The 26,663-nt window shown below is 52.4% G+C and overlaps 1 protein-coding gene across 2 annotated transcripts; it reads left to right on the top strand.

Annotated features, from left to right (window-relative positions):
- The first annotated feature begins 18,154 nt into the window (after nt 1-18,154).
- Nucleotides 18,155-22,105, top strand: LOC125177059 (proteoglycan 3-like). Of its 2 annotated transcripts, XM_047879084.1 has the most exons (6): nt 18,155-18,174; nt 18,500-18,640; nt 19,079-19,392; nt 20,074-20,205; nt 21,018-21,129; nt 21,938-22,105. In XM_047879084.1, exons 2-6 carry the CDS (start codon nt 18,580-18,582, stop codon nt 21,994-21,996), a joined length of 678 nt encoding a protein of 225 aa, XP_047735040.1. In that variant the 5' UTR covers nt 18,155-18,174; nt 18,500-18,579; the 3' UTR covers nt 21,997-22,105. The 2 variants fall into 2 exon arrangements, with proteins under 2 accessions (XP_047735040.1, XP_047735039.1); XM_047879083.1 differs by lacking the exon at nt 18,155-18,174 and having other exon boundaries at nt 18,466-18,640.
- Nucleotides 22,106-26,663: the final 4,558 nt, after the last annotated feature.

Raw genomic sequence — 26,663 nt, 5'->3', positions numbered from 1 at the left:
ATCGGGCTCTGTGCTGACCGCTCAGAGCCTGGACCCTGCTTTGGATTCTGTGTCTCCCTCTCTCTCTGCCCCTCCCCTGCTCTCTCTCTCTCTCTCTCTCTCAAAAATAAATAAACATTAAAAAAATTTTTTAATGTGGTATATGCATACAATGGAATATTGCTTGTCAATAAAAGAATGAAGCCAATGCATGCTGCAACCTTGAAAACATTGTGGCAATGAAAATGTCAGTCACAGGAGACTGAATAGAGCATGACTCCATTCATATGTGACATGTCCAATAATAGGCAAATTTATACAGGCAGGAAGTGGACTGGTGATTGCCTAGGGCTGGGGCAAGAGGTAGTGACTGCTAATGGCTGAGGGCTTTCTTTCTAGGGAGATGACAGCTTTCTAAAATTGATAGCGGTGATGATTATACACCTCAGAATATACGAAATGCCACTGAATTGTACACTTTATTTTTTTAATTGTTTTTAAGTTTACTTATTTTTGACAGAGACAGAGTGCGAGCATGAGCTGGGAAGGGACAGAAAGAGAGGGAGACACAGAATCCGAAGCAGGCTCCAGGCTCCGAGCTATTGGCACAGAGCCCGACGCTGGGCTTGAACCCACGAACCGTGAGACCGTGACCTGGGCCGAAGTCAGACGCTCAGCTGACTGAGCCACCCGGGTGCCCCTGAATTATACACTTTAAACGGGCGAATTACGTGGTATGTGCATTATATCTCAATAGAGCTGTTATTTAAAAAAAAAAAAAAAAGTATCTGGATGGCCAGGAAGTGGAGAGAACACTTCTTTCCGGAGAGAGTAGAGATGATTTCTGGGGACAATGAGTAAGCTAAGAGAAGCAGCCCATGGGCGCAGACTCCTATTTCTGTCACGAGGGCCCTCTTCCTGCAACTTCCTCCTCACACGGACCCAACGGCTCTTTCAAACAAAGTGAGCAACTCAGGGGTTTCACAAGTTTTGATTTTGCTCAGCGACAGGCTCCCAGTGCAACCTGTCTGGCCTCCAGCCTCGGGGGAGAGGGGCGGGGACAAATCCGTCCTCACCACCCTTAGGTCAGGTCACGTGTGCCTGGGGCAGAGAACACCCACTGTGTAAGGAACGGCCCACGGCCTCAGGAAGAGTGTGACCATGTCAGTCCCCTTCCATCGGCCCCATCTAACAAATGAAGAACCAGGTACGTCAGGCTCCGCGTGGTGAGTCATGTCCCAGCTCATTCAGACGGGCATGCGGCACGTTGTGGCGTATTTCAATCCAGACCTGACTCCTAAGGTCACGTGCATTTTAGACGTTGCCTTTTCTTTGCATTTGCTCTTACATAGGAAACGTATGGTGGTTGTGAAACCGGTCGGAGTACAAAGGGCGTGAGAAAGGGGTATCCTTGTTAATTGCACCCCTCAGAAATGGCCACGGTTAACCTGCCGGCATGTTTTCTCCCCGGCATGTGACTGTGTATGTGCGATCACTAAAATAAGCTCTTCTTTGCCATCAAATAGTTGTCAAAAATGTCAGCCCCACCTTAGTTACCCCCCCACCCTGTTCTGGGGTGTCCCCTCGGGCACATCTTGGTATGTTGTACCCCACTCTCTTTCTATCCCCCTCTGCAGCCTGAGCAAGGGCATCCCAGATGATGGTGAACCACGATAGCAGCCTAGGTCAGCAGATGGAGAAGTAGGTAATAGAACCAAAAGAGCCACCTTGGGACTTTCTAAGGAGTGAGATCGCGTCCATTAATCATTGTCCCTTGACCCGGTGCCAACTCTTCCCCAGCTAAAGGCATTGGCCGCCGGTGGACCCTCTCCTCTGAGTTCGAAGCTTGGAGCAGTGAGCCCAGCGGTTATTCCCGGAGCGCCTTTTCCTGCCAGCCCCCAAGGGAGAGATGATTCCCAAATGCACTGGGCGTGACACTGGGGGACAGAGTCCTTCCTCAAACACCTGTGGGAGGACACCTGCATCTGGGTTTCGAGGCACAGGCTTCAGGCTTCGTTGGGCCATGAGGAGTTCCAAAGGTGAGGGGGGGACATGTCTGGTTGCTCCTGGACACGCTGCTGCCTGAGTCGCACTGGCCACCAGGAGTCACTGCAGGGCTGGCTGCGCAGGGTGATTAAACCCAGGATGGAAGCTTTTAGTGACACCAGCCCATCTCCCTGGCTTAGATTTTTTCCCTAACTCCAAACATGTGCTCCTGGGCCCCTCAGCGATCTGTTTCCTGGGTCCAGGGGCCCTTCCAGGTCCCAGGTGGACTCATGTAGGAGGCATATGGGAAAGGCTCTGGGCCTTCCAGGCACTGGCCAGCCCTGTGACCTTGAAGAGGCCCTAAATCACGGGTACCCTCGGTTCCTCACCTGTGGCGGAGATGATAAGTACTGGGGGGCTTGTGGGGGGAACTGGGGGGGGGCCACAAGGGATAAACAGCAAAGGCAGCTTGAGCTCTGCTGTTTGGACTGTCCACAACCAGCTTCCAGCTTCTCCCCACACAAGCTCTGGGACTTAGACTCATGAAGCCTTTGTTTCTTCATCTGAAAAATGGGGTAACAGTAAGAATACATCCTGGGGTCATAAGGATTATGTGAGTTCATGAATGCAACCCTCCCCTGGCATGAAGCAGGTTGCCGTGCTGGCTGCAGGGGTGATGGCTGCGGGGGTCGTCAGTAACACCTGTGGTTGCTGGTGGGGGTGGGGAGCGGGGAGGGCAGAATGACGAGTGTCCATAATTTATTCCCGGTGGGGTCCCCATGTCACTGCCTTGGTTCGGGATGAAAACACCCTGCAAGGTTCTGCCCCGGCTTGTTTCTGCCTAACAAAGCAACACCGATTCCCTCGTATTGTGTAGAAGGGGAAAACTTCAAAGACAAAACAGTGACTTTCTAATCACCTTAAATCTTAAGCCAAAGTCAATGAAAAATATCAGTCTTCATGTTCAACTTTTGTGCGCCTCTTTGTTTCTCCAGCAGTCCATACCGGGGGACCGGGGAGCCCAAGAATGTCAACCACCAGGGGCGGTGCTCGGGGCCAGCGGGGACCCCGGACAGACAGCTCCTTTCCACCTGCTCTCAGGCTGGACGCCCCTGAACCAGCCACAGCCTCGCGGTGCCTGTGTCCTCACCGGAAACGGGGGTCTGGTGCCTACCCCAGAGAGCAGTGAGGACCAGTGAGGCTGCAGATTAAAAGTCCTTGGCCTCAGCACACAGTGGGTCTTTCTCAATAGCAGCTATTAATTTTTTTTAATGTTTATATATTTTGGGGAGAGCGCAAGCAGGGCAGAGTCAGAAAGAGGGGGGACAGGAGATCCAAAACAGGTTCTGCAGAGAGCCCAATGTGGGGGCTTGAGCTCACGACCTATGAGACCGTGACCTGAGCCGAAGTTGGACGCTCAACCGACTGAGCCACCCAGGCAGCAGCTACTAATTTTTAGTATAAATGCAAAGTCATGTTAAAAGCCAAGTACACTATTTAAAAGTGAAACGGTTTAGTTTTCTTTGTTTGGAACAAGTCCCACCCAGCCATCGTTATCTCCATAGCTAACGGTAGTTCCGTCAGCTCTCAGTTCAGCTCTGCCTTCCTTCCTCTCCAGCCTGTGACCTGGGACAGGGCTTCAGAGGACCAGGCATCCAGCTGCACAGAGCCCGTCACAGCCGCAGTGTAACATACGGTCACAAAAAATTAACGTGTGTTCCACTGGCTGAGAGCTCGGTGTGGGCAGTAACTGTATCTTGTACGACTCACTGTATCTCCAGGGCTTTGCCCCCTGCCTGGCATAGGACGGAGGCTCAAGAAACACTGGATATGTATGAGAGAGGGAGCGAGAGAGACAGGCAGATGGAGAGAGAAAGAGAGACAGATATAGAGAGACAGAGACAGGGAAAGTCAGACAGACAGAGATATACACACGAGACAGAGATAGAAAGGCACACACACACATATGCACACACACACAGGGAGAGCAAGAAGAAAGGAAGGAGGGAAGGGAGGAAGGATGGAAAGGGCAGTTTCAATCTTCCACCACTCTGAGATTGTCCCCGCTCGCAGGGACTTGCTTGCAGAAGCCGCAGGGTAACTTGAGCCAGGAGGCCTTGGAGAAGCGTGGGGTATTTCTGGGGCTGTCATGTCGGGGGAGGGAAGGAGAGTTGATGGACAGGAGCTGGCTGCTGGGGTGGTGTGTGCGTGGCTGGCCTGGGGCTGGGACCAGCAAACCTGAAAGTCCACAAGACACATCAGTGACCACGGCCAGCCTGCCTTTGCCATTCAGTGTCCGCCTGCCGGGTGGGCGCTCTGGACACAAACCTCCCTCCCTTGCTGTGTCTGGGAAGGCACCCGCCTCCCACCCCCAGCATCCCCACCGACTGAACTTCCCATCGTGATCTCTGTCTCGCTTCTGAGCCCCCAGGTGGGGACAGTGCAGCGACTGCTCAGGGCTCCAGGTGCTCCTGACTTGGCCCCTCCTGGTGGACTGTGACTTTGTCCCACGTAGTGATGAGTACGTGAAAGATGCTGGGGCACCTCTCCTCGCGGAAGGCGGAAGAGTCAGTTCTTTTTCAAGCGCCATCGGTTGCTGCTACGTGAAATTCGGACCGTCACGTCACCTTTCCGAGCCGCGCTCTCTCTATTCCTAAGATGGGGCTACTATTCAGGATTGGTGTTTGTCGGGGACCTAGCAGGGGCCGGGCACTTCCTGGATTCTTCCATAACCACCTTCCTGTTAGGCGCCCCCAAACCCCGTGAGGGTGGCATCTCTAACTCAACTCAGGGATGAGCAAACGGAGACTGGGGGATAAGGAACCTGCTGAGGTGGGCCAGGGTCTTTTCAGTTCCAGGGAGCACATTTCTTGCTTCTCGTTGCATCACCTGCACTGCACACGAATTTACAGGGTTGCTGTGCATGCCTTGCATATTGGGAAACAAGTGGGGAGCGCTTTGTGTTAGCGGTTGACCGCCGTGGGGGGCTGAGGTATGGAGGGCAGAGGGCAGGCTCTGGATTCAAGTCCCCGTTTTGACGCTTACCCGACAAGTACCGATTCTGAGCCTCAGGCTTTTGGTCTGTAATTTACGGACGACAGTGGTGCCTGCCTCACCGGGTTGTTTGGAACATTACGTGACAGGGAGCATGTAGCACACGTGGGTAGCCCATGGCAAGGAGATGGGGTGGGGCTGGGATAGAGAGAGATGAGCCCCGATTAGGCTCCTTTCTACCGCTCCCTTGGAGAATCAGGGCAGGCTTCCTGGAGGAGGCAATCCTTGGTTGAAAAGTAGACAAAGAGGAGGGGTAGCACAGCGGTTAGGGAGGAAAGGGCGTTCTTGGATGCAAAAGCACGAGGCTAGAGAGATCGTGTGCGACCGGAAAACAGCAGGGTTTTAGACATCTCATTTCGGCAGCCTCTGGACAATGTATCAGAGGCGGGGAGAGGTGGTAAGGCTGGGGGCAGGGAAAGAAATTTGGGAGCCATTGAAATGATCCAAGCGGAAGATGGCCAGCAGTTGATTGGGAGAGCAGCAAAGGAGTGGCTCCGGGGGTTGACGAGATGCTCAAGAAAGAGATGGCCCCAGGGTCCTGGCGTGGGGGTTAGGGTGCAAGGGGATGCTTCCTCCTGAGAAAGTGGCCACGAGGAGAGGAGCAGGTGTGTGTGTGTGTGTGTGTGTGTGTGTGTGTGTAAGGGTGAATTCAGCCTGGCATGTGTTGAATTCTCAATGCTTGTGGGACATTCAAGTTGGGAACTTACTAGGTGGCCGTATATGTGAGTCTGCAGTGGCAGCCAGACCTGATGAGCAGGGCTGGGGCTGGAGTGCTCGGCACGTATTTGGTGGCTTGAGACAGGGATGTAGATGAGATAATCCATGGTAAGTGTGCAGCGTTAGGAAAGAAGGCACCAGAAAGCCAGGTGATTGCCAATGTTTAACTTCCTGGAGGAGGAAAAGGAGCCCACCAGCAGGGATGATTACAAAGGTTGCCAAGACAGTTTTTAAGAAGGAAGATGTGAGGGGGTGTCATGCAATGCAGAGGTCAAGTCTGCTAAGAACTGAAGAAGGGCTGAGGTTTGCAACGTTGGCAGTTGGGTGGGGAGTTTGGCAAGAGTAGTTTCTGTGGAGCAGTGGGCGGGCAGAAGCCAGATCACTGTGGTGTGAGGAGTAAGAGGGGGTTGAGGAACCAGCCCCCCCCCCCATCTACACTGCTTGTGGGAGGACCTGGGCTTCAGGGCAGAGCAGAGAAGCCCCTCGTGATTTGACTTGACCTCTAGGAAACACCAAATTGTTCCTATCCTGACTCAAATTCCAGCAGCATCACGCCATGGCTTGGTCTCTGGAAGCGCCTCCCGCTTCTCCCCTGACTCTCCTCTCCTCTCCTCTCCTCTCAATCCTTTAAAGCCCATTTAAAGCAAAACCTCCTTGTTTTACTAAGTTCATTCTCTTTGTCTTGCTGTTTTAGCCATATCAAGCCAGAGACTATCTATGAGTATTTTAGGCGAATGAATGAATGAGTGAACGAACGAACGAATGAATGTTGCAGAACACAGAGCCTGGCTCAGGGTTGTGTCCATGGTAGGTAGAGCTCAGAACACTGATGGATTTATACCTTGATCTAAACTCAGCTGGACTTTCTCCAGGTGCAGAGTTCAAGTTGATTAATCAACTCATCCTATAATTGGAAAACTCCTTCTATGATCTGGGTAGAGTTCTAGGCAGTAAATGAGAAAGGCAAAGTCCCTGTTCTTACTTCCTACTGGGGGAGACAGACCATAAACAAGAAACCAATAAATAAGTGAGATGTATGATTTTGGTAAATGCTCAGATGGAAATAAATGGAACAATGTGAAACAAAGTAACTTGATATCAGAATGGGAAGGGAGAAGTTTTCTTTACTTTTAATTTTTAAATGTTTATTTATTTATTTTGAGAGAGAGTGCAAGCAGGGGAGGGGCAGAGAGAGAAGGATACGCAGAATCCAAAGCAGGTTCCAGGCTTAGAGCTGTTGGCCCAGAGCCTGATGTGGGGCTCGAACCCATAAACTGTGAGATCATGACCTGACCTGAAGTCAGATGCTCAACTGACTGAGCCACCCAGGCATCCCAGGAGGAGATTTCTTTAGAAAGAGTTCTTGAGAAGGCTTCTCTGGGGAGGTGACCTTTGAGCCAAGACCTGATTGAAGGAGCCAGCATGAAGGCTTCAGCTTGGCCAATGGAGCTAAAACCAGTATGACAAGGGTCACTCATACCAGTGAGGTTGGACAAGCAGACAAGAGCCAGACTACCAGTTGTAGGCAGTGGGAATGAGTTTGGATTAGTTGTGAGTGCAGAAGGAAGACACTGAACGAGGAGCATGGGGATGGCAGGTTCTGACGTACATCATCAAACACGGTGGCCTGGGCTGGAGAGGTGGCAGCAGACATGGACAGAAATAGATGGACCAGGGAGATTGTGAAGGCGGCATGTGGGCAGGGGAGGCACGGACTGTGGAGGCTTAATGTTGCTCACTCTGCTGTGAGTCCACAGTGTCTGGGAGGGGAGGTGCCTGGAGGGGACCAAGGGTAATCTCACAGCGAGAGCAGAAAGAACAATGGATCTGGGAATGGGGACTTCTGAGTCCCGTCTGGGGTGCTTTCCGTGGCTGAGACACGGAGACTGGACTGGGTCATCTCCAAGGTCACTTTCAGCTCTAGCATTCTTGGTCAAGGTCAGTCACTGGGGCATCCAAACAGGGAAGTGTCACAGCAGCTGCTATTGAGGCCGATTTCACAGAGCAATGGCCCGGGGCCCCATCTCCTGGTTGCTTAGCCCTGGGATGATGTTAGCCCTTTCACCACCTTTTATCTGCCCCACAGGGGTGTTGGCCAAGCCCAGTTATCAGGCAGTTGGTCAGTCCCAGAGGTCTAGCTCCTGGGGGGTGGGGGGACATCACTCCTCTGAGGGCAGAGCTTGAGACCAGAAGGGACTTCCCCAGCCTGCTATGGTCTGAGGGGTGGGGTGGGGGGGACCTCTGGCTCCTCTCTTTCTCTGTCCATATTTCCTGATTGCTGACCTGGGATTCTTCTCCAGGAGTTCCTCAAGACCATTCTTTTCGGATACTCCCCTGTGCCAATCCCCTACGATAAACTTCGTCTTGGGAAGGAATGGGCCTCGGAGCTCTGTAACATCTTATTAGTCTTCTGTGCTGTGTGACAAATTGACACAAATTTAGCAACATTTGTAGCTTGTGATGCAGGGAGGGAATGTGCTGGTCTGAAGGCCCTAAGTGGGCCCTATGTGGGTACAGGTCAACCTAAAGTATGTCATTGGCACCAGATGTAGACATCAGTCTCTTGAGAGTTTGATTAATGTGGGTCAGTCCCCAAGACCTTGATCACTTCTAGGCCTATTAACACGAGAAGCTGTCATTTATTGGGCAGTAACTAAATGCCAGTTCCTGTGCTAAATGCTGCATCAGTCAGGGCTCTTAGCGCCAGGCAGATGAACCTCTCCCTGGCAGATCTGAGTAGGAAAACGAATTTATTAAAAGGAAATGAGGTAGCTCGTAAAATTGCAGGAAGGACTAGAGAACCAGGGAGCCAAAACCAGGCCACAGAAGGGGCGTGTGTGTGTGTGTGGGGGGGTGCCCAGTTGCTGCTGCTGCTGTGATTCAGACCCTGTGGCCAGCAGTGTGGGGCCTGGGCCCTGGATCCCTTCTCTAGCGCTGTGGACACTTCTGCCCCAGGAACTGGATGTCACCATTGCACTGCCAGGGAGAGGACTTCGTGGCCCCCACTTCTTGGTCCCTAGCTCCAGATTCAAAGTCTTGCCTGGATGCTCCCATTTGAGAGAGCCTAGTCACATGCCTTAGCTGCAAGAGAGGCTGAGAATCTATTTGGCACTTTCTTGTCAAGAATGAGAGGCCTGCCCTCTCCCAAGGTCCACGGGAAGTGGAATTCTGAAAACCCGAAGGCAGCCAGGGGGTTGGGCAGCTCACACATGTCATCTCATTTGTTCCTTTTGATCACCCAGGGAGGTCTGTATAATTATCCCCACTTTTTAAACAATGATAATGAAGTACAGAGAGGTTAAGGAACGTGGTCCAGGGTCACACAGCTGTGAGGTGGTAGCCCTCGATTTGAACTTGGACCGTGTGACTCCCGAACCCACATTCTCAGCCCCTGCTCGAGCCTCCCCACTGGACGTTGACAAAATGGAATTTCTAGGGTCTTTAAGCTGTGGATTTCAGATCCTGGATTGTGTGGCCTAAAGGAGAGCCTTCCCTTGGGGGTTGGGGTCCTTGAGCAGCAACAGACCTTCAAGAAATGGCTCTATCCTGTCACTGTCTGGTTGTGACAGTTTCGTGGAACATGCAAAGTGGCCCTGCAGGGGGGCTGGGGGTGGAGACGAGCTGCATTCTGCTTCTTGTTCAGGCTGGTTTGGAGTCATTTCTTTGATTCCTGCGTTCTGTCTCCTTAAGTCAGTGGATGCCAGGGACGGCTGTCTCCATTCCTTGACTCAGGATGGGATGTACTCTTCCTTGTTTTCTCCACCCCTTTCTAATGTGTGTGCTGTTTTATTTTAAAGTTTATTTACTTATTTTGAGAGTGGGGGTGGGGGGGGTAGAGAGAGGGAGACAGAGACTCCCAAGCGGGCTCCGTGCTGTCAGTGCAGAGTCCGATGTGGGGCTCGAATTCACCAACCGTGAGATCATGACCTGAGCCGAAATCAAGAGTCAGACGCTCAACCAACTCACTACCCAGACGCCCCTCCGAAGTGTATACTCTTAACTTTAGTTTTGCAAGAAAAGACACTGTCTGTCCTGTGCTTATGCCAAGGTCATGTCACCACCACACGTTTGCTCATGCCTGGAACGCCCTGTTCCTTTTCCTTCTGTTCACCACCTACCCATCCACAGGACAGGCAGCTCCTTGTTCTCATGGAGAATTTCGTTTTACACACTGTAAAGCGATACACAACTTTGTAAAAGCGTTCTTGCTTATAGGTGCTTTTATTTCCAAAGGATAGTCTCCAAAGAGCGAAATTGATCAAGCGCTATGTGCACCTTTAATCTTAATAGATATTGACAGATTTGTTTCCAAAATATCTGTGGCAGTTTACATTCCCACTAGAGAAGCAGAGAGCTGTGTATTTTGGAAAGACTCCCTGGGAGATTCTAAAGTGCAGCCCGGGAGAGGAACCAGTGGTTCAGGGCAGTCCCAGAATGACCCCTAGGTTCCTGAAAGGGGTGTCAGGAGACAATCTGGAAGCAATGACTGGGCTCCCCAGGGAAGTGAGGAAACTTTTTTTAATGTTTACTTTTGAGAGAGAGAGAAAGAGAGAGAGCAAGCAGGGGAGGGACAGAGAAAGGGGGACAGAGGATCTGAAGCAGGCTCTGTGCTGACAGCAGAGAGCCCGACGTGGAGCTCAAACTCACCAACTGAAGTCAGATACTCAACCCACTGAGCCACCTATGCACTCTGAGAGAATGGTTTTTATCAGCCCTCCCATGACCCTCAGGTTGGGGCAAATCCTCCTTTCTCTGGGGCACTTCCTTTAAGACCCCACTGTAAAGCGTTGTTGCCGGATGGAGCGAAGGAGAACCTGAGCTTTGTGAATTCCTCAGGACCCAGGAAGACTTCTGGGCAGGTAAGCGCTTTCCCTGTTGTGGTGGAGTGGATTTCAGGTAAATGTTCAGTCTCTGGGGAGGTGTCTGACCCAGGCTGGGAGGTTCTGAGGGCTGGCTGGGATCGTGGGTGTCTTTCAGGGGTCAGCAGGGGCGAGACTTCTCATTCCTGCCTTTCATGCTCCTGAGGCATGTGAAGGCTCTCTTTGGCCGGGGGAGGCAGAGCCCGGAGGACCTGGGTGTGTGTGTGGTTTCCAGAGCTTTGAGGAGAGACCCCATTACCTAAGTGCTGTGCATTCCTGGGAAGGCCAGCAATCATTGATTCTCAGTTCTCTCTCGTTCCACAGACTCTGAGGGGCCCATTAAGTATAAACCAATACTGGTAAATGTTCCCTTCTTCACTTGCAGCCCCACAGGAGAGCCAGCCTCGGCTGCCTGTCATGGTTTTCACTTCTATTTAGAAAGGGCCCCAGCTTCTTGGAGCCTCAGGGACTTACTGTCATGCCTTCTCTTTCTCCACCCCACTCCCAAGGGGTGTGTGTGTGTGTGTGTGAGAGAGAGAGAGAGAGAGAGCACAAGCAAGGGAGGGGCAGAGAGAGAAGGAGAGAGAGGACCCCAAGCAGGCTCCGTGCTGTCAGCACAGAGCCCAACGTAGGGCTGTAACTCACCAACCGTGAGACCATGACCTGAGCTGAAATCAAGAGTCAGACGCTTAACCGACTGAGCCACCCAGGTGCCCCTGCATTATCTCCTTTAAACATCAGAGCATCCCCACAAGGTACATAGTATTGCGTACCCATATCACAAACAAGAAAATAAAGCTGGTAGGTGATGGCACCAGTACCCAAACCCACAACTGCCTGAATCTAAGTCCTCGCTCTTAACACCACGGCCTCTTATGGGAGGTTGGGTTCTCCTTGTGTTGATTTGGTTCCAGGTACCTCTCTTTCCAGGACTGAACCCTCTCGGACGCCTGGGGCGTGGTGGGCGCTGTCCATGGTGCTGGGAAGGAGCAGGCGTAGATGTGAAGAAGGGGGCCCTTGGCCTTTCTCCCTGCCAGGGACTGTAACGTCTAACTCTGAGAGCTTTATGGAGGTGAGACCCTGCCTAGGCTTGGGGAGATACCAGAAAATGAGGCCGTGGAGGCCCCTATGGGGCAGCTGACACTGCTGGAGGAAGAGGAGGGGTAAAATGCCCCTGAGGTAAAAATGCCCCTGAGGAGGAGGGTGCTGTAGAGTTGGCCTCTGCCCTGGATGAGGTGGACAAGGGCTTTCAGTGCCCTAAGGAAGAGGACACAGTGAAACTGGAGGGCATTCCTGGATGCAAGACCTGCCCCCGCTTCTTGCCGGTAAGGAAGGCCAGGAAATTGAACCAAGCTTGGGTGAGTGGCCTGGAGCTGAGACTGAGACCTGGAGTGGGGGGTGGGGATAGATGTCTGCAGCCTCTGCATCATTAATTATTTTCCTCATTGAAGACCCTGGGGGTGTCAGCAGGGGCTGGGGCCTGCTGAGGTGCCAGGGTGAGAGGTGAGGGTCATGTGGAAACAGAAACTGCAGTTTGATCTCCAACCTTCAGATGGCTGTGGAGGTGAGCATGGAGGTGAGGAAGATGAATTTTGGAGATTTAGAGACCTAAGACTAAGGTGACATGAATTCCTTGGCGGGGTGGGGGGCACTCCACTCTTCCTCTTTTATACTGTCCTGCAGTCAGTTTGCCAGAGGTGCTGCCAGGACAACCTCGCCTCTGTCCTCAGCTTCAGCTTCAATGACAAGATCCAGTGTTCAGTCAGCGGGCTCAACCAGCGCCAGGTCTGGATCGGAGGCAAGGTCGTAGACAGGGTAAGCGGGGTCCCAGCTTTAAGTGGGGTGCACTCCTGATCCCGGCCAGTGCCTCACAATGCTGCAGATCTGTCTGTGCTTCCCCTCCAATCCTCAAAAGAACTGGGGACAGATAGACGACTTGGGTGGGACACCGAGGAGGCTGCCTAGGTCCTGGGAAGAGCTAAGAATTCAGAGCAAGGAGGTTTGGGGCCACAGTCTGCATGTAGGATGTGGGCAAGACTGTGAGCCTGGTTCCTCCTCTCTGCGATGGGCTTGCAACTCCTGCTTACCTCTCGCTGGGGCCAGAGGATGAGCGTATCACTGCGATGCATAGAATGTGCTGATGGTGATCACTGCGGATCAGCATTTCAGTTGATCAGGACAGTGTCCGTCATGGTCCAGCGATCAAGGGCAAATGCTTGGTGGGACAGTTTGAGCTCTGCCTATCTGCTTTCTCTTTGCCCCCCCGCCCACATCTTCTCCTCCTGCCTCCTCTAGGATTGCTGCAAACACTTTCACTGGGTTGACGGGCAGTTGCTGGAACTTTACATACTGGGCTGCGGGCCTGTGGTCGCGGATGTGTGTTCATGTGTACCTGAGGTGCCCGGGGAGTGGGGATGACAGATGGGAGGGCCTAGGGGAGTAGGAGGGCCTCCCGGAGGAGATACTGGGCGGGGCCTTCTGGGTCTTGAGACTCCGTGGCCATGGAGACATGGAGCGGTGGGGAGGAAAGGCCTGTCTGGGGCTGAGTCAGGGGGCACTAGAGGCTGAAGGTCTCTTTCTGTTCTGCCTTCACAGGAGGCCACTGGTGTTGATCTCATTGCTGCGGGTGCCTCTCCTTCATCTGTTCCTACTGAGCTGGACCCAGCCAGGAGTCCAGAGCACCGCCCGCATAGGTGCCTCCCCTCCCTGCCTGCTGCCTCTGCTTCCAGATCCCAACAATAAAATTGCTTTCCTGAAACTGACTTTTCCCCTCTGATCATTGATCCTCTCTGCTTAGCCCCACCTAAGGAACTTTCTGCCCTACAATGACGGCCCCTCCCCACTCCACTGTCTCTCATAAAAGAAGCCAGAAGTGATCATTTTCAGGGAGGCTGGAGTATGGGCTGGGGACTGTGGACTCTCCCTGGAGACAGAAGAATGGGTCCAGTAGCTCTTTTCGCACAATACCCAATTCCTAGCCCCAGTAGAGCAGATGCTGTCAGAAACCCCCTGTGTCTTCAACCATTCCAGGTGGACTCTCCATGTCCTGTGCCTGCATCCGCATGCCCAAGAGTGTGGTTGTCTTAATGTGCCAGGAAATTAACATGTCCCTGGGAACAGTCTGTAACTCATAGGAGTGGGAGTATGAGTGTCTTAATCCCTTGCCCTTCAAGTGGACTGATTCTAAGGCATGTACTGGGCACTGTCTCCCAGGGTTTTCCAATGGGATTAACTTCCCATTATCCACTGAGGCAGCTGGCTTTGTAGCACACATGTTATTGACTGGCTTCGCTTGTCCATCTGAATTCTCTTTTCCCTACAAATGTCCTTGCACCTCCCAAATAAGCTACGTGCACTCAAATCCTGTCTCAGGGCCTGTTTCTGGGGAAACCCAATATAGGACAACATGCTATATGTCCAACTCTATATAAGGCCTGGGAATACAAGACCTAGCCTCCTCCCATTCTGGAACATATGGTTGTTTACAACAGAAGCACAATCTCTACTAATTGTTGCTGCTATTACACACCCACAATGTACCACAATGTACACCTTACAAAGATGACCTTGTGTGAGCAGTAATTATTACCCCATTTTATAAAACCAGGCTCAGAGAAGTTATGGCCCTGTTCAAAGACTTGCCCAAGGCAGACCATCTAAATGTGGCCAATGTTGCGATTTGGCTGTCTGCTCCACAGCATGTTCTTTCTACCCTTAGGATCCTGTGGCCGCTTCCAGGGCATGGTCATGTAGGGATGGGGCACAGTGGAGAGGCAGGACACACTCCCTTACTCTTGGGTTCATCTTGGGGCCATAGGACTCCAGCCCAGCTGGACAGGAGGGAATCTCAATCAGAGGTGGGGAAGGAATCTTCGCTCCGCCAGGGAAGTGAACAGAAAGTAAGGAGTCAATGCCCTGAAGCCCCTTTCTTCCTGGACTCCTCAAACACATACAATTACAGATGGCTCTAGAGTCTTAGAGGTGAATCAAGAGCTTTAATTTTTTGAGTGTGGCCCAGACTGGGGAAGCCACTTGCTCAAGTTCGCCCAGTTAGTTGAGAAAGATAGAAATCAAACCAAGGTCCATTGTAGCTGCCGTTCTATGACAGTCTGCTGAATTCAAAGATGGTGGAACTCTGGAACGCTATTCTGGGTTCGGCCTTGGGCTGGGTGCTGGGGAGGATGCCACTGAAGAAGAACTTTCACTCTTTGCCCTCCCAGACTGTATTCTGCCGTGGGAAGACACGGCTTCCCTTTATTCCAATACGAATAATAAAGAGTAAAACTATTTCCCATTTATTAAGCATTTACTAGGTACCAGGTTCAATGCTAAGTGATAAGTGGACTTTGTCTTATTCTTCGTAAGTCTGTTGGAACCGTGTGTTGTGGCAGCAGTGGGCCCTCCAGCCTACGGAGATCCTCTGTGTGGGATTAATGTCAAGAGGAAGCCACGAAGGAGGCATTTGGGTACCGGGTAACATTCTGTTCTTGATCTGGGCATGGTTCTGAGGGTGCATTCACTGTAAAAATCCCCTGAGCTGCCCACCATACAGTATACTTTATAGGATGCATGCTATATGTCCACAAGAAACATTTTTTAAAAAGCATACTTAATGAAATAAGAGGGCTTACATCCCCAAATATGGGTTTGTGTGTCATTTCTCATCTCCAACAGGATGTTGACTAAGTTCTGTAAAGCCAACTTGCTTACAATAGAATCCCTGGAGTTCCTTACACCATGCAAAGCCCAGGGCAGGAGCTCAACCAACACTCGGTGCTTATTTGTTGATTAGGGTCACATTTCTAGTCCTGGTTTCCTGACAAGGGCCACCTCCCAACCCCACGTGCCAGGCAATGTTCTGGGAGCTTTATTAGAGGTGGTCTTATTAGATGTAGCGTCCTGTCATGAGCCTCCACTCATGAGGATGAGAAGACCAAGCTACAGAGGAGCTGACATTAACTCATGATTCCAAGACACGTCACACTACACTACACTGCCCCTCAAGATAGGGAGACCCACCCTCTGCGCAGTGTGGGGCTGGGCTGAATCTTGAGACAGAGTTTGAAATCCCTATGAATATAAATGCAAACAGCAAGCCAGAGCATTGGAGTCTCATGGATGATGAACATGTTGGCCACACTGCCTGGGGCTAACACAGTTGGGCATATCAAAGAAAGCGAGGATGTGGGAGTCAAACAGATGAGGGTCACTTCTTAATAGTTGTGTGAATTTGGGCAAGTAATTTAACCTCTCTGAGCTGGTGCAGTAGATATGTAGACTAGAGAAGGCAATACCTAATTTGCAGGATGATTGTAAAATTAATTAAGTAGGACCATAGATATAAAATCCTTAATGAAATATAGTCTTTGGTCCGTGGTGGACCTTCAAAAATATTATTTCCAGTTTTAAATCAGACAAGCTTCACTGTGGTCAGTGAGGAAGGAGGTCATTGAAGTCAATGGAATGTCTTTGCCCAGGGTTTGTATGCAAAGAAAATAGGGTCAACAGGGAGAGGGGTAAGTCATAGAGAAGGGAGGTCAGTGAGAGGAGGCAGAAGGAAGGCAGTTTTGGGGTGGCTAAGAGGCTGGAAGGCCTGGGTTTAGGCCTGTCTCTGACTTGGTGTGTCTTAAGCTCTCTGAGATGCCGTTTCCTCACCTACGAAATGGATGTTCAAATTAAATGACACACATAAAGCTTATCATGGTGCTGGCTCATGGAACTAGCCGACTTTAGTGGTCATCCCAAACACAAATGAAATGATATCCCTGGCCTGGGCCCCGGATGAGTAAGAAAAATGGAGAGAGGGTCTAGCCCTCCTACTAGGGAGGCCTCAAGCTCAAAATCTGGAGACCAGGTTTTTGGGGGCCTGGAATTGGTCCATCCCCCAGCCTCCAAGACAGGAAGAGAAGCTGAGAGTCAAGTCCGTTGGGCCGGGGAGATAATGGCCAAGACCGTTACTCTGCAATTGGGTGCAGAAATGAGCTTTCAGATACTTCTCCATTTGTAGGTACCCTGAGGGAGTGGAGGAGAAGGACCCAGGCCTCTTCACCTTCTGGGTTACCTGTCCCTAGTGCTTTGAGTACTGGAAGGCTGGAATGGAATCCAAGAAACAAATATGCATGGCCCAGCTAGGATGTCATAGAGTTGAGACACCCACCCTGACAAGTCTTCTAGCTCTTGGCAGTGATATCCAGCTAAGTCAGGGCTCAGCACTTGTTGGCCTTTCCCTGTGTTGCACTGAATTTGGCTGGAGCTTGATTGATTAAAAATTTGACGTTTTGTTCTTCATGGATTTTTTGGCATTTATTTTGATGTTCACAAAAGATTATATTAAAATATTGTTTCTGTTGGCCACTGAATTCTTTAGTGCCCTCTTAAATTCCACATCTGAGGCAAGTGCCTTGTTCACTTCCCCTAGTCGAGACCCTAGTGGTGATAGAGAGCTGGTGGGAGATGGGGAGTGGGGGTGGGGAGGAGGGTGGCCCAGGGCGTCTGAATGACTCTGCATGAAACTTTCCATTCCAACTGCTGCCCCCTTGCTGGAAGAGGAGGCTTGAGACTGGACAACATGGCATGTTCTAGATCAATGAACCTCAACTGGGGCAAGTTAGTTCCCCAGAGGACATCTGGGAATATGGGGAGACATTTTTGATCATCATGACTGGGGAAGGTGCTACTGACATCTAGTAGGTAGAAGCCAGGGATGCTGTTAAACTTATTATGATGCACAGGACAGCCCCCCACAACAAAGATTTGGCTCTATATAGTGATAGAGCAAAGGTTGAGAACCTTGATCTAGATCCAGAGCATAAAAGAATGAGCATAAATTTTTCACACATTAAAGATGGAAAGAGAGAGAGAAAGAGGGGGGGAGAAAGAAAGAAAGAGAAGGAGAGACACAGACAGAAAGCGACAAAGAGACACAGAGATGGAGAGACAGAGAGACAGAGAAGGGTTTCGAGCCAAAAAGACTTGCAAATCCCAGTTCTCCTGTTACGTGTGCAACCTCGACAAGTTGCTTTCTCTCTCTGAATTTCATTTTTCACATCTGTGAAGTAAGGATAACCATACATAAGGTGAAGGTGAGGAGTCATGGATGTGATGCATTTAAAGTACCTGGTCCAGATAAGTGATCCGGAGGGCGGAGGCTCCCTTGGCCAACCACCTCTTCCCCACATGCTCTCCCAGATTCCTGGGATTCCCTACCTCATTAGCTGGGATATTCACCAGAGGAAGGCTGCTCCTGGGATTAAGGGGTATTGTTCAGACTGGGGCACTTTAGGGGTGGTAATAATGCCTGGACAGTAGTCAGCTGGGGTGTTTTGGAACACACTGGGGCATCTGGGTGCCCACATATGGAGCACGCCTTGGGAGATAGGTCTCTGGAGTCCCAGCAGGCATCAGGGCTCAAGGGTGAGAGGACTGAGCAAGACTTAGTCTTATCAGCTCCACTGCTCCCCACCCCAGCCTGAAGCAATCATCCTGGCCTCTTCCCACTTCCCCAGATGCCCAGTATAAGAGCTGCCTCTGGGTCCCAGCAGCTAGGAGCACTGAGAGTGGAAGCCTCAGACTCCTGGAGGTGAGTACCTGACCCAATATGGCACGCACCTCGGAAGCCTGTCCTCAGGCCACCATCCTCTCCCCTCATTCCCCAGCATGAATGACAGTGGTCCTGACTCTGAGCAGGCTTATTCCTGCAGGGGCAAGAGTCTGAGCTAAGGGCCGTTCCAGGGAAGCGGTGATGGCACTTTCAGAAAAAGGGACTTTTGTACTTGAGCTGACACCCCATGTCCTTTTCCTAATTCTCCAGCTCAGGGTCTGTTCCCCAGGGGTTGGGGGAAGGGAAGGAATGCTCTAGTTTGTCCCTGAATCAGCCAGTTAACAAGAATTTTGTCTCTTCTAAGTGCCAAGAGCTGTGCAGACACACAGGACACCCACAAGGAAGGAGGTTGGAGTTGTGTCCCCATCCCAAACCTGAGTGGATATGAAAGGCCCACTGCTCCTGCCCCTTCTCCTGCTGGGGACAGTTGCTGCTTTCCATCTGGGTAAGCATCTCCTTCTTGTCTTACCAATCTTTCTCTTTTCTCCTATTTCCTGTATGTTTGTTTTTTGTTTTTTTTGTTTTTTTGTTTTTGTTTTTTTTTGCCTCATGGGGCCAGGGCCACAGTCACCCCTCTCCAGTTGACCCAGCCCATCTCTGATTAGCCATCTCCTCAACTTAAAATCCACCCACCTGTGAAGATGAAGGGCTTTTCACAGGTGCCTCCACCCACCCCCACAATACGCATCTCGGTGCCAGCCAGAAGTTAGCATCTCATCCATTTGTGCCTATGACCCAAATGTTCTCTCCTCACCCAACACCAAGGAGATCCAGGATTAGCTCCAGATGGCTCTAGGAAGGTTCAAGTAGGGCCTTTGGCATTGTCCATGGTCCTGTAAGAAAGGAGACCCAGAACTGACAGCAGGTTACCTCTCCTTCCCAGAGAATTCTGCCCGCAGTCCGGACAGCCATGAGATACAAGTGGATCTGAGTCAGAATCTGGAAGGTTCAGGGGAGCAGGGAGGAGACCTGGCTCTGACTGATGAGATGATTCAGTCAGAGGGAGAGGAGGCCAAGGCTTCCAGCTGTCAGGTCACATCTGAGGACGGGGAGGCCATGGATTCGAACCTAGCTGCCCTAGACAAGGACTTTCAGTGCCCCAAGGAAGAAGACGTAATTCGAGTTCCGAGCAGTCCTGGGTGCAAAACCTGCAACTTCCTGATGGTGCGGCAGGCCCAGGAATTTCAATGTGCTCAGGTAAGTGGCAGGGAAGCTACTGTGGAGGACTGGGGTGGGGGTGGGGGGAGGAGAGACTCGATTCAACCTTCTGTTCCCTTTTAGATGAGTGGTTCTCAAAACCTAGTGTGCATCAGAATCCCCTAGAGGTCTTGTTAAAGCACACTTCTGGGTGAGCAAGTCTAGGGCAGGGCTTGAGAGTTTGCATTTATAACAAATTCCCAGGTAATGATGGTATTGTTTGTCTGGGGGGCGGCACTTTGAGAACCACCGATCTGGAAGGAAGGCTTTGGTTTCAGAGACGCCTGCGTTTGAGCCTGGCTCTGACTCTCATGGGCCGTGTTACTGGGCGAGCCACTCCACCTTTCAGAGCTTCAGAACCTTCATTTGTAAAATGGAGATAAACAGTACCAACCCACTGGGGTTGTGGTGGGGATTAAATGAGATAATACGTGGGGGAGTATTGGGAATAGTCTCAGGGTCACTAAAACTCTCCACAAACGGTAGCTATGACTATTCTGAATATTCGTAGTCGTTGCAAAAAGTTCCTGACAACACAAAAGGGAGCCAAACATGGGATTGAGAGGGGCAGACAGGTCTCTGATTTCTGACCTGAAAAGGGATGAGAGGCTCTGTCCTGGAGACCCAGAAACTTGAGAAAAGCCAGCGAATTCTCTACCCTCCATTTTCTTCTTTCTGCAGAGTATCTGCAGGAGGTGCTACCAAGGCAACCTCATCTCCATACACAGCTACAACTTAGATTATCGCATCTTCTGCTCAGCCAGAGGACTCAACGAAAATGAGGTCTGGATTGGAGCCATCAACCGGGGCTGGGTAAGTGGGGCACCAACTTCGGGGGACAGGAACTTCTTTCTGATTGCCTCAAAGGAGCCTCTGCTGGCGTCTAGCCTCACCTCAGCAGCTGAGATGCCCTTGAGGCAGCAGGCCGTGAAGTGAGAACCGATGATGGTGGGCATCTGGTCTCAGCTCCTTGCTCAGTGACTGTGTGCTTGTAGCCTGAAACGTGCCCCCAGTGGACATATATACACCGAAGAACTTGGCAGTTGTTGTAAATCGGGGTTCCTCCCTCCCTCTGTGTTCTCACCTTCCCCCAGAGCTGGCTGTTGAACATTTACCAGCGCATCACTGGAGTCAGGAGACAGGCTGCATGCTCGGCTTAGTCACTTACTAGCTGAATGACTTCCTCGGGGCCTCAGTTTCTTTATCTCTAGAATGGGGTCCTTCTTCTCTCAAGGTGGGTCTGGGGTCGTGGATAAATGAGTACCATGATGCTCGCTGCTCAGGTGTGGTCCGTGGACCAGCAGGGGCAGCAAACCAGGTAGCTTGTTAAAAATGCCCAATCTTGGGCCCTACCCCAGACCTCCTGGATCAGAATTGGCATTTTAACAAGATTCCCGGGAGATTCGTATGCACAGTAAGGCTTGACAAGCCTGCTCTGTGCGACAGTTGGGAGTCCTGGTTGCTCTTGCCTTGTCATGGCCTGCAAACCCTCAAGGATGGGTCTCTGGGGTATCTGGCTCCCCGCTGGGTGGGCAGTGAGAGGAGAAAGGAATACTCAGCATTTTCTGGAGCCCCTGGGTCTGTCTCTCTGGACATCTGTACTCTTACCTGGTCTATCACTTTAGTTCATGAGCCAGAGCTTTCAATGGATCGATGGGAGCTGCTGGAATTTTGGATACTGGGCCTCAGGGCAGCCTTTCCAAGGGCAAGGCAACTGTGTGACCCTGTGCACCACAGGTGAGGGGGACTGGGGCCACGGGAAGGGGAAGGGGAAGGGGAAGGGGTGGGGGTGGAGAGGTAGACTCTTACATACTGTCCCTTTGAGTTACCCCAACACACCTCCCCAAACTCACACCTTCCCCCGGTTGGGGGGACATGTCCTCTGTGAGAAGGGCCGGAATGTAGGGATTCCTCAGAGCAAACCCAGGTGATGGGGAGCCCTGTCTGGGAGCTAGCTGGAGGCTTTCTACCCTCACTGACAGAGCTAGGCTCAGGGCCCGGGGACTGCTTTCCTTGCTCTGATAGGCGGAGTGACTAATGTGACAGATGAGAGTAGCAGATGTGAATGTAAGATACGGACGAGGGACCAAAGAGAGATGTGGGAACGAGGGCTGGCTGACAGAGAATTCGCCAGCTCGGAACAGCACGGATGCCAGATGTGAGGGAGCTGGCACCACGGCTCAGACCGCATGTGCTGGAGTAAGACGGTAGCCATCCGCCTCCAGCTCTGAGACCCAGGCAGGTTATGACCCCCACTAAGCCTCAGCTTCCCAATCTGTGAAATGGGGGTGAGGGTAGCACCCACCTGCTGGCGTCACCGTGAAGATGAAATGGAATAAAGCCGTTAGCAGCACTCTCCCCGCCCCCTCCCCCCCACCCCCCCACCCCCCGGGGGAGAAGAATCACGTTAGCTGGTGGGGACGCATGGGAACCACAGCGGCCAGATCATAACCCTGGCGGGAACCTGGATCCGGACCCGTATGTGGTGCCTGAGGAGGGGAGGACGGCCACGAGCAGCTGACGTCACTGTGCTCTCCGTTGCTAGGTGGTCACTGGCGGCGCGCTTCATGCCAAAGGCGTCTGCCCTTTGTCTGCTCCTACTGAGCCCGTGGCTGCGGAGCCCCTGCCTCGGATCCCCCGCCCTTCGCACCCTCCCGGCTGGCCCCCGAGGCCCAGCTCTGTCCCCCAACCTCTTCTGGCCATAAACCCAGACTTCCCACAGCATCTCCTGACTCCGTCTCTTTATTGCCCACGCTGGAGGGCCCCGGGTGGGCGCCGGGTGGCCAGGAGGAAGGGCGGCCGGGCGCCGGTGGGGGTGGGTGGCGGTGGCTGGTGGCCGAGCCCTGACTGGGCGGTGGGCTTTCCCACCCTTCTCGGCTGGCCGGATTCCCCCCCCACCCTCCCCCAGGCGCTGGGGGTTGGCCTCATTGGTGCGGTGGGAGACAGGCCCTCCTGCTTTGTTTGGATCCGGGATGGGGAGCAGGGTGGGGTGGGAGGGGGGTGGCTTTCCAAGGTGGAGGTGATGTCGCCCATTGAAGAATTGAGGTGTACATGGGGTGTGGTGAGAGTCCACCCGGGTAACCACGTGAGAGGGAGGAAGTCTCACCTAGGCCCCCTGCTCCTCTAGACCTGGATCTTCCTGGCCTCAGATACTGGCCCCTACTTTGTATTCTCCCAGCCACCAGCGTGTGAGTTCACAGTCCCCAACTTCTGAGATGTGTTCTCCTCTCTATTCCCAGGTGTGTCCCCTCCCCCACTGCAATTCCCTCTCCCTCCTCCCCATTCCCAGCTTACCTCTGGAGAGGGAACACTTCTTAGGAGGGAGCTGCTTCCACCAGGAGGGCCTTGGGGGCAAAAGTTAGAGAGTCTGGTGGCCATGCGGCTCCCATCCTGATTGCACAGCCCGGGGGCCCAGCTTCTTTCCCTCACCTCACTTCCTCAGCCCCTGGGGACACCTAGCCAGAACATGTTGCATCTCCAGGCATGATGCTGGGCTCCGGGAAGGATCTGGGCTTGAGAAGCAGGAAGCTCGACCTGGGACTGGGCATTAAGAGGGCAGAGAGCCCAGGGTTGTTGGAGGGGTGTGGTAGAGAGAGACAGAGAAAGAGAGAGAGAGAGAGGGAGAGGAGAGAATGGAGACAGAGAGAAAGAGATTGAGGCAGATAGATAGAGGATCCACTTATATGCTTCTTGGGGTATAGCTCTACATGGGGTGCAGGGAGAATGTACAAGTATTTTTGTAAGTGCCCAGCTACACGTGTGTATATGTATCTTGGTGTGTACACGAGTCAGTCTTTGTATATCTGTCTTTATCTGTGTATACATGAATCTGTATTTGTAAATATATGCATAAATCTGTATGAGTCGGTGTATATTTGTGTGTGGAATGTGGGTATATTTTCAACGTCTCTGTATATTTGTGGATATGCCTGGATGTCTGTGTATCTCTGTATAGCTTTGCACCCTTGCATGCCCGATTCTGCGCGTGCATGTGTATGTGGGTACTTGTACGTCTTCGACCCATATGTTTGTGAGTGTGTATGTATGTGCATGTCTGCCATACCCGTGTACAAGTCTACGTTTGTGTGTGTCCGTGTGTATCTGTTTAGGCACGTGATGGGATGCAGAGCTTCAGGAACCAAAAGCACAGTATTCTCAGATGTGCTTTGGTTCTGAAGGTGCTGGAGTTAATGGCATAGGACAGGAATAGAGAACCACAGGAGAAGTGGAAAAGCAGAAGGTGGGTCCCCTGAATATCAGCAGGTCCCTGGCAACCGGACAATGAGCCTGGGCATTGCGATGAACGTCACCGATGCTGGACCCAGGGACTACCTGTAGGTACCCGTCTACCTTAGATGGACATCAGGTAGGAAGCTCCTAATCACAGCATTGTTGGTCTTCCCAAGGGCAGAGAAAGGGGGCTGCCTGGGGGCCAGATCCCCACCCAAATCCCTGCCTTGCATACTTCAACAAGCTAATTCTTGATGCTCGGCTTCTAAAAGAACCGTGGAATCTGGCTGTGGGTGGTGGGAAGGATGGTCAGCAAGGGAAGCTTTGCACAGGGAGCTCTGGGTCCGCTATTTTGGCTGAATGGCAAGCTCCCTCTTATCAGCCTCCACTTCTCTCCTTGATGGGGAACGAGCTGTAGCCAATGCCAATTGCCCAACATGTTGCCAGGCAATACGAGAGATAGAAGGAGGGAGGGGAATGGAGAGGAGCTCAGATCCTTGCAGACTGAAGCTTGCTTGAGGCACGATAGGGTAGATAAACTACCCCTCAAAGGTCCAACACTGTCAGTTAGTGGGCCTTAACTTCAACAATTATATATTCATATCTTTGGATGTTTAAGGCCTTTCCAAGCTTCAACAATTATATATTCATATCTTTGGATGTTTAAGGCCTTTCCATCTTGAAAAGCCCTTGATTGAAAAAGCAAATACTCTCAGGAGAAGAAACTCCCCAGAGTGTTATCTATTAATCCGTCTGGGAGGTTGATGGGTAGCTTGCAGAAAACAAGGTTTTGTGAGAAGGAACACAGAAGGGAAGGAGGTGTGTAACTGTCAGCAGCCATGGGCTGGGAGGGTTGTGGAGAAGAGAGGCCATTAAAAGTGGGGATAATGAGGCAGAGGGTGGTGTCTTCACTGTTTCCTCTTCCTGAGGACCCAGGAAGGCTGTTCCCCAGTATTCCTTGCGGTGAAGTTGGGGTCTTAGTCATGCTAGTGAGCCTGGCCAAGGCAGTGTGGTTGGAAGTGACATAAACCTCTTCCGGGCCTGGCCTTTCGATGGTCCATGAGCCTCCAGGTCCCCCTTCCCTGCCGCTCTTGACCTGGGCGCCCATGTGTCTGGGCACACCCACCAGGTGGAGGGAGGGGGCTGTCTGACCCACTCGGTTCTATTAAATCATGAGGTTTTGAGGTTTTCTGCTTCCTGCGGCCTAGACGCCTAGTTTAGCCTGACACATAGAAGGCGCCAAGAGATTTCCTGGGTTTTCTCAGCTGTGGCACGGAAGTCAACCTTGCAGACCCTGGAGTCCTAACGCTCGGGCTTCGAGGCCTGGCTCTGCCAGTCTAGTCCCTCCTCCTTACTAGCCTCAGCCCCCCTTCTGTACGATGAGGGTTGCAGTAGAGGACATGTGTCGCGCCCTGGGCCCGTTGGGCAGTTAGCTTCTACGCGGAGTCATTCAAGACGCAAGGGACCCGCTAGGAGGGAGCGTGGGCTCCAGTTCAAACTTCCACGGATCCCAGATTTCTTTCTCCATCCGACAGCCACGGCGACCTCTCCAGGGTGGATGGATCTCGCCACGATGCAGCAGAGCCCAGCCGGCAGCGTTATCACTACAGACAGCAGCCTTCGGCCTGGCGCACCGAAGCCGTGACTTAGCGCAGCGTGGCTCGCCCGTCCAGCTCACCCTCGTGAGTTCACACGCTTGCGGGTGGGCCCAGGGGCGGCTGCCGCACCGAGGAAAGGGAGGACAAGGTTGCTTCAGGCTGCTCTGCAGGGAGCCCCCCTGTGAGCCCTGCTGGGGATGCCTGTGAGTCTCCCCGCTCCAGAACCGCTGCCTCCACCGCCGTCTCTGCTGGTCAGATCTCTGGACGTGGCCCGACGCCGGAGGGCACCCCCGGGAGGTGTTACCCCACCAGCTTGAGGATGAGGTGTGTGTGGGGGGTGATGGGCCTGATGCCTTCTCCCCTGGTGGGGGAGGGGGGGGAATCACTGGATTCAGGCCTTTGCGAGTGCCCGCTGCTCCCGCACTGGTCCCTCCCGAGTGACCCCCAAAGCTACCCCCTCCCCGTCTCCCTGCGCCTTCTGTAGAGGGGCGAGCCCTCCATCCCTAGGCAAGCTCACTGCAGCTGAGACCACAGAGTCATGTCTCTGCTCCAGTTTTTCCAGACGTGGTTTTACTGGGAGGTAATGAAACTGATTACTTTGGGGCCTCCCTCTTGCAGGAGCCCCTTCTGTTACCTAATTTAGTATTATTTTAAAAAGATACCCCAAATTGTATATCCTTCAGGCTTCCTAAAGACCTAAATCTGCTCCGGAACTCTGCCCCGGGGAGATGCCCGGGCATCTTACGGGAGGCGAGCCCAGAGTGGGGGAGGGGGTGTCAGGCTGATGGAGGTGTGTGGGGGGACCAGATGCTTCTCCAGCGACCTCTCTGGTTCCTTGCTCTTGCTTCCTTCCCTCAGCGCCCGGACAGCTGGGTTCTCCCTTGGTCACTGACTGTGTGACACAAGTCATTTCCCCTCTCTGGCCTCAGTTGGCTCATCTGTACACGGGAGAGTGGGATGAGAGGGTTTCTAGCAGTAGAAGACTGACCACTGATTAGGGCCATGTGGGGGGTGGCCTGGCTGGCCAGCAGCTCACAGGGCACTGGGCCTCACTGGAGCCTGTTCACTGGTGTTGCAAAGAAGCACCACCCAGCTAGAAAAGGGCCGCAGGGTCTGGGAATCACACCCCAGCCTAAGGGGGTGGGGGGCTAGTTCCACTCCTGGAGTGAGGGGGCCCGATGCGTGTGAGTATGTGGGGGTCCCAGAGAGAGAAGAGAATGGTCCTCTCCTGGTTGGGGATGGAGCAACGGAAAACTTCGCTGACAGTCATGCTTCCTCTTTCCCTCTGAATTGGGGATCCACTCAAGGCAGAGAAAGAGACCCCCACATCCCTGTCTAACTGATCTCCCCTAAAATGGGTCCCGAGTTCCTGTTGAAAGCATGGGGCTTACTCTTTATTAAGCTGAACCTGACCTTGGTAGCTGTGGGGAAGGCTGAAGCAGC

The sequence above is a fragment of the Prionailurus viverrinus genome, chromosome D1 (assembly GCF_022837055.1).
Source record: "Prionailurus viverrinus isolate Anna chromosome D1, UM_Priviv_1.0, whole genome shotgun sequence".
Classification (NCBI taxonomy): Eukaryota; Metazoa; Chordata; class Mammalia; order Carnivora; family Felidae; genus Prionailurus; species Prionailurus viverrinus.
The sequence above is the reverse complement of the archived record's forward strand: the minus strand, read 5'-3'. Positions and strand labels throughout refer to the sequence as shown.

Excerpts from the sequence above, each read along its gene's own strand:
- LOC125177059 (XM_047879084.1), top strand. The coding sequence starts at position 18,580 with ATGAAAGGCCCACTGCTCCTGCCCCTTCTCCTGCTGGGGACAGTTGCT. Across the intron at positions 20,206-21,017 it reads GAGCCATCAACCGGGGCTGG|TTCATGAGCCAGAGCTTTCA; the intron begins GTAAGTGGGGCA and ends CTATCACTTTAG. Across the intron at positions 21,130-21,937 it reads TGTGACCCTGTGCACCACAG|GTGGTCACTGGCGGCGCGCT; the intron begins GTGAGGGGGACT and ends CTCCGTTGCTAG.